General features: G+C 46.0%; 1 protein-coding gene across 1 annotated transcript; it reads right to left on the bottom strand.

Annotated features, from left to right (window-relative positions):
• Positions 1-911: 911 nt before the first annotated feature.
• On the bottom strand, positions 912-2,234 carry LOC124665474 (bZIP transcription factor 44-like). Its single transcript, XM_047202884.1, has one exon. It carries the CDS (start codon positions 1,584-1,586, stop codon positions 1,155-1,157), a length of 432 nt encoding a protein of 143 aa, XP_047058840.1. The 5' UTR covers positions 1,587-2,234; the 3' UTR covers positions 912-1,154.
• Between the last annotated feature and the right edge of the window lie 5,717 nt (positions 2,235-7,951).

Below are 7,951 nucleotides of genomic sequence, written 5' to 3'. Positions count from 1 at the left end.
ATTGGTAACCCTAACCTAACAACATTCCATTTTGACAGAAAATACACCCTCTGTTCTAATTAAGTATCCAAGTTGTTCATAATTTCAGAAACTTAATGAAGGAGGAGGTTCTATATATTCCTCATTGCAGATCTAGTGACTTCCACGATCGAGCAGAGAACAATCTGTCTCCATGATGATAGGCAAGTGAGAACGATGAAGAGCCAACTCTAAAGAATTCCACAGGAGCTAGAAATTGAGCCTCCATTGTACCCCCGAATTCATTCAGGAAGCTGACATGATGAAAAAGATCGGATCACCAACATCACTACGTAGCACCGTCCCCACCCCAGCAGTGTGATCTTCAGCTCGAATGGAACCATCGACGATCAACTTGACCTATCATACATGAGGCTTGTCAGAGGACTTTTTCTTAGGGCACGGGGTAGGAGAGACTCCCTCATCGGCTACTGATTGCTTCCCTTTAATTAGAGCTTCCACATAGTTGTCCTTTAAGTTGGGGATCAGCCACATGTAGCTGCAAACGAATCGTTTCGATTCTTCAATACATAGGGGAGGTTTATCATGGCTGGCCTCGTTCCAAGCATTTTACATTGTCTAACATTTTTCTATTTCTCTCTCATCCTTTACAACAGATACAAAGTTCAACAAATTTCAGCATCCGTGATGCAGTCAAGCTCCTACTTGTAGGAGAAATGCAAATTTCGATAGGCGTAATCATTGAAGTGTTCGAACCAAATTCCTGTCAATTTTTTGTGAATACGTGGTAGGTGGGCCTACTAGGCCTTGTCAGCCGTATCGCATATATTACACCCTTTGGTGAGGAGCTCTATCACACAACTTGCGGCCGTCCATCCATCATTTTCTCGGAGTTAGTTCTTGTTCTCTATGAGATATGATATGATACGATATGATGCGAGATGTGATAACAGCTTTATAGAAAAAAAAGAGATACACGTACATGGAGTTGCTTGTCCAACAAGGGCATCCAATTAACCACATATGTTGTCGTTGACGTCCATGTCACACTATAAAGTCACACGACACACAGTCCCCACTTTCTTTGCCCACCCAATAACGCTAGGAAAGCACAAGCACATATATACAACATAGAGAGCTAGGAGCCAGCATGATGTGATCGTGATGCGATCATCTTAGTAGTAGAAGTTGCCATACATGGCTGTGTCGAGGAGCGGCGGCTGGGGCAAGACTGCACCGTTGACGCCTGCGAAGGGGTTGAAGGAGGCTGCGGCCGCGTCCATGTACTGGATCAGTTCAGCGAGGGACTCCCAGCGCGCGGTGAGTTCGAGCGTCCGCGCGCGAAGGAGCTCGTTCTCGGCCTCGATGGCCGCGTACCGCCGCGCGGCCTCGTTCGCCGCTGCGGCCATGGCGCCGTTGCGGGCGCGTAGCGCGGCCACCTGAGCCTCCAGCTCGTCCACCTGCTGCTGCTTGCGCGCGCGCGACCGCTGCGCCGAAAGCCGGTTCGACTCCTTGCGCTTCCGCTTCCTCTCCTCCGTGAGCGCCCGTGTCGCCCCCGAGCCGTGCGACGACGAGGTGACGGCAGACACCGCGCCGGGGGAGGCCATATTTCTTACAGCAGCTCAAAGCTTTATGACTTGATTTCTTGGTTTTTTAAGCTAGCAAAATCTTAACAGCAATAATAAGCAGGTGAATTCTCGGTTTAGCTGGAATTATGAGAAGACGTAGAACCAGTAGAGGAAGACGACGGAGAAGGACTGAACGAGGACGGTGGATGTTATCATAAACACCGAGGATAGAACAACATCAGCATAGAGCTGGTCAAGCAAATAAAAATCGGCAGAGTTTCCCCTGAAAATCAAGCTTTTGTACTCGGAAATCGGACAGAGCTTCTCCCCGTCCAACAAGGGTTTTCGACTGGAAAATTCGGCAGAGTGACGCCCTGTATAGCAAGGGTTTTCGACAGAGTGACGCTTGAACTACGAGGTTTCTGACAGGAATTTTAGCAGAGTTTTGGCTGGAAAAGACTAGCTGGTAGAGCTTCTGTAATGAGATGATACTCCCAGACAGAATCTCCAAGGCACAGGGAACTAAAGGTGTTTGGTTGCAAGGCTATGGCAATCAAAGGGTGTTCAAACTAGAAAGGTGGAGCAGGGTAGTTTCGAGGTCAACTGGAACAGGAGCAGAATGGTGTTGCTGGTGCTGCTGCAAGAACGAAGCCAAGTCCTTCTTGAGAGGGGAGATTGGGAGAGAGGGAAAAGGGAATTGGGGCTTGGACGATGGCTGCAATTTATAAGCGGACAAGGGAGGGTTTGCTTAGGAGTTAAGTGGGAAGTGGGGGAGGAACCAAAGCTAAAGGCATTGTGCGGTGGTGGTGGCGAAAGTAACGAGAAAAAGCAGAGCGAGAAAGCGAGGGGCAGAGAGTGGACGAGCCAAAAGGTCGTTGGAATCTCAGGTTACGTGTCTGCTGGGGATTCCAGAAGGGAAGGAACGCCGCCAGGGGCAGGACGGGCATTACACGCTGGGCTGTTGCATATTTGCACTTCCTACCCTTGGGTCACGAGCTTTAAATTCGACGAAGAGAGCCTTGCTTCCACTGGAAAAGTGTGCAAGTTGTGCGAGGAGACGGGATTCCACTACCAGGAAGGATGTTATTATAGGGCCGCTAAGAAGGAAAACAACGTCGAAGACGTCGTCGTCACCAGCATTGGCCGAGGCCTGCACGGCTTTTGCTGGTGTGCCATCCAAAACCTGAAGCCGGCCACCGCCATGAGACCGCAGAGAGGAACATGCGCCAACACCGCCGTCAACAAATCAACGAGTGTTTTCAGCCCAAGGAGACGACATGACCAAGACCCCGAAACAACTGCGTCAACCTGATCGCTGACATCGCATGCACATATCAAGACAACAACTGCTAATGGATCGTGCGCTGGCTTGTCCACGCCGCTCGAGTCCAGCCAAGATCAAAGTGTGCCCCATACCCCAGATTTGGGAAGAAGTTGAACCGCCCGAATCATAGCTCAACGCCCCGCCAAGAGCATGACGAGGCGACGGTCAGAGACGGGTGCTACATCCGCTACCACCGCATCTCTTGCGCAACCACATCAGACATCCGACAAGCACCGACGAACGCTGCCCATCCCTAGAACAATGTCTCCCACACTGCCCAGGACCCCAGCCTCGACAGCCGGGACCCGTTCCCTCAGCAGCACCAAAGCGTCCAACTGCCGGAGGAAGGCCACAAAATTTCCCAAAAGCCCATGCTTGGTCACATCTGCCAGCCAGTATGAGGAGATTCATAATATTTTTTTAAGTTACAAAACTCGGAGGTTTGATAAAGGTAGGCGATGGGTGTCTCCGGGGATCAAAACTCCGAGCCAGGGGTTACCCACTATCAGATTGGATCGATTCAGTCAGTCTAATAGCAACCTTCTTCTCCCTCTCTTCTGGTTTTGCTACATTGAAGCAAAATACCTCTTCCCTGTAGAACTAACGCATGTAAAACCTTGAAGTTTGTTGACACATATTTCCACATATTTGCAACATATATGATGTTATATTCATATTTTATACTGATTTTTTGGGATATATGAATGATCCCTTTTATTTGGGTTATAACTCGGCAGGACAGGAAAACCATGTTTTGTGTATTTTTAAGTTTGAGGGACCTTAACAAAGTCAAATTGAGCTAGTACTTTGGGGATGTTAATATTTCATCAAGAGAAGCATCTGGAGCGCTTGGACCGCACGAGATGGGCCAGGATGACCAAAAGAGGCCTGGTGGCGCACCCATGCAGGGAGGGTGCGCCACCACCCCTCTTTCCCTCCTCGACCGTCCGATTCACTTGATTCTTTCACCCACGGACTTCGTTTGACCTAAAAAAAACCTATATAAAAGACTTCCCGTTGCTTCCTCGAAGTGAGCATGGCGGAAACAGAGAAATACCAAAACAGAGCTAGAACTTGCAAAGATTGGAGGGGGAAACTCCGCCGGAGCCGCCGAGTGGCGACCTTGGAGGTCGGGACTAGACAATCCCATATCTGCATCTGGCATAAGAAACACCTAGATCTCTAGGGCCTACAAGGTGAGAATTGGTAACACAACAGTGACTCTACGACTCAAAGAGTTATACAAGCTCATAACTGAGCAAAAGAACCAAAGTATTACAAGCCCATGTCACTGAGCTGACATTTCATCAATCAACGGAAGCAATGGTATGCTATTCTAAATAGAAATATAGTAAAAGGCCTAAGAGGCTAGGAGCATAACGGCGACATCCCAACCCATATATTCTAGGCTGCCACCTGGGAATCCCAAGCTACTCGTCGATGTCGACCTAGAAACTACCATTTGTTGGAGCGACTTCGTCTGAAACAAAGCATGCAAAGCTGAGTACAGGGACTCAGCAAGACTTAATACAACCTTTTATCAAAGCTGGTATGCGAGGCTTTATGTAGAGCTTATTTTGCGGAAAGCCAATTTTCCTTTGTAAAACAAGGGAGATAAGAATCTCGTCTATACAGATCATTTTAAAAGGGGATAAGAGAGCGATATCACTAGCTCTAGTGATCATCATATTGAATCCACTGAATCTTCATCATCAGCTGAACCTATCCACTAGGATCACCCCCTCGATACCCTGAGAAGGGATCCTTATCACACATTTGTCAAGTTTTACGATTAGGTTCATGTTGTCTATGATCATAGAATCCATCGCCAAGTCGTCCGTAACCGTGGACACGACTTTTCGAAAAGAATTAACCCTGCAGGGGTGTACAACTTTACCCACACGCGCCGACCGACTCTTAGTGCTGTCATGTACACGCTTCCTTGGTGTGCCGGCAGAGGGTGGTCGACCAAAACCTTTCCCTTGCTTCGCCTATTACATGAGTCAATCTAACTGGGGAACTCCATGATCGTAGGTAGCCATTCTCCGAGGTGGTCCCGGTCATTGTGCCCAGGGGATCTAGTTCAATGCCTCCAACATCCTTCACCCTAGCCACGCCCTGTATGATGCACTTTGAAAACCTTTTCCACCTTTTCCCCATGCGTATAGAAAATGGAACTCGCAATATAATTGACTCATGGGTAAGCTAGGCAAGTTCGGGCCAAGGGGTTCCCATGGGCTCCGTGTGGATATACGCTCAGTGTTGGTTCGGAAGGCGAGAACTCAGGTCCTAGTATCGGCTAGAACGAGTCAAATCACCACATCCCAATGTGGCCCAGCCAAGCCTTGAAGCATGTTTAATTATCATCACTGATCTTACCACGTCATCCTGCCATACTAGGTTCAATCGCAGCTCTGATTCATCAACCAGATGGATAAAAATTCGTCAACTAAGCATGGCTAAGCATATTCGATACAACAGCTCTAGTGATGCACACGAGCTCAAACCTAGTCTTGCTGGGAGCAGTATATCAAAGTATTTTAGGCTACAAGGATGGTAAATGCAACACATAGGATAACTATACCTGCCGATAAAACATATTTGAATCGTATGCAATATGTATGAACTAGAAGTAAAAGCATTTCAAAACCATATATGAACCAGGTTAGGGCTTGCCTTTGTCCCTGACAAACCAATATGGATCTTCAGAGATCCCATGCTTGACTTGTTCGTTAGTGGAAAAGTATTGAGTTGCGTCGTTGTCGATCTTCATCGTCTCGGGCACTTGCTCTATCGATCGCGAAGAAGCAAACACCGGAAAGGTAAAAGAACAATCAACACATGGCATCAATGCAATGCACATACAAGAATGATGACATGCCATGATAAAGGTATTGAAGTTAACCCTAAGACATCATCAATTTAACTAGGGTTCGACGAAACTAGGGTTAGCAGTTCCGGAGCCCTCAGAGGGGTACAATTAGTTCTTCTAAAACAACTAGTGTTAAAAGTTGTTTTTATAATGCATGGTTTTGTAACCAAAATTTAGATCTCATTTTTCTGAAAATTTTGATATATTATACATATTTTCTGATTTAAAATGAATAAGTTATGAATTTTACAAGTTTTATTCATTTTAAATCATTTCTGAAAATTCCTGGAAATTGATAAAACACTGACAAGCTGGACCATCTTGTCATGGATTTAATCATCTCCTAAATATATATGAAAATAATAAAATCCTTACAAGGGGCCCCACCTATTAATATATTTCTTATTTACAGAAAATAACAGAAATAAAAAAGAAAAAGAGGGGAGGGCCCCACCGGGGTCAACACTGGTGGTCAACTCCGGCGGACCGCGCCGGTGACCAAGCAGAGGCGGCGCTAGCGCGCTCCCCTGGACACGCGGAGGAGCGCGTTCAATGTGTGCGGCGGCAGAGGGGCACTTATGGACGCCGACCAGCAGCGGCGGGGATCTCAACGCGGCCGATCGATGGGAGCTCGACAACGAGCTACTTCGGTGAACGGATGAAGGAGATGGTCTAGGCAATTTTTCAAATAACCCCCTGGGGGTGGAGTTGGGCCAAGCTGGGCTGCTGGTGGGTTGGCCTGTTGGGCTTGTTGCTGGGTTGCGCAGAGAGAGAAGAAGAGAGGGAAGAGTTGGGTTGTGCCCAACTAGGTAAGAGTGGTTTTCTTCTCCTTTTCCAAAATCTATTTTTATTTTTGTTTCCAAACTCTTCTTTATATTTGAAATTTGTTTGAAGTTTCAAACATTCCGATATTTTTAAATATCACATGGACTTCTTAATAGAGGTTCCTTGTAGTTTGACTTTGGAAGTTTAGGAATACAATGAGCATTTGAAATGAGAGGGAGCTTTACATAACATTAGGGTTTTCCAAATTTAATCCTGTATGAAATTTTCTTAGTAAAATATCATGATTCTCATGATGCACAAACAACCCTAATTAGGTTTAGAGAAACAGGGATGTTACAGGTCTATTCCCCTTAAAATATCATCATCCCGATATTCTAAGGTAGGAATAGAGAAGGAAACAAGGACTACACCGGTCTTCAATGATCTTGTACGACGATCTTCTTTGTTGAAGAAGTTGATTCACGACATCATGAAGAAGTTGATCTACAACACCATGAAGAGCTCTTCATTTTCTTCCTTTGAAGTTGTTGCTAAACAACACCTAAAGGAAAGAGGAAATGACACTGGATGGTGGATCTATAGAATATCGAGCATCTCATGGTCAACTCATGAAAGGAGTGTTGAAAAACAACTCTTGAGTTAACAAACATGAAACACATAAAGGTAGGATGAGACGGAAGAAGTTTCAAATTTTGGTAGGCTATTGCCTCACGCTTGACAAGAACATAAAGGGACAAGGTAGCGAAGAGTTAAACTGCCTTTGATACCGTATCGAGGCACTTGATAACCCACAAGTATAGGGGATCGCAACAGTCTTCGAGGGAAGTAAAACCCAAATTTATTGATTCGACACAAGGGGAGGTAAAGAATACTTATAAGCCTTAACAACTGAGTTGTCAATTCAGCTGCACCTGGAAAAGCACTAGTAACAGGGGTGATGTGAAAGCGACGAGTAATATGAGAGCGAGTAGTAACGAGTAACACAGCGACGAGTAGCAGTAATATGAGAGCAATGGCACCGGAAAATAGTTGATACTACTTCCAATGACATGTAGGAACAAGTATATGATGATGAAAGATGGACCGGGGTTCCCAGCTATCTACACTAGTGGTAACTCTCCAATAACAAGTGTTGGGTGAACAAATTACAGTTGGGCAATTGATAGGATTGAAATAGCATTAAGACAGAACATCAAGATTATTAATCATGTAGGCATGTTTTCCATATATATTCATACGTGCTCGCAATGAGAAACTTGCATAACATGTTTTGTCCTACCAGCCGGTGGCAGCCGGGCCTCTAGGGAATCTACTGGAAATTAAGGTACTCCTTTTAATAGAGCACCGGAGCAAAGCATTAACACTCCGTGAAAACATGTGATCCTCATATCTAAGCCTTCCCCTCCAGTTATCCCGATTGCT

The sequence above is a fragment of the Lolium rigidum genome, chromosome 6, assembly GCF_022539505.1.
Source record: "Lolium rigidum isolate FL_2022 chromosome 6, APGP_CSIRO_Lrig_0.1, whole genome shotgun sequence".
Taxonomy (NCBI): domain Eukaryota; kingdom Viridiplantae; phylum Streptophyta; class Magnoliopsida; order Poales; family Poaceae; genus Lolium; species Lolium rigidum.
The sequence above is the reverse complement of the archived record's forward strand: the minus strand, read 5'-3'. Positions and strand labels throughout refer to the sequence as shown.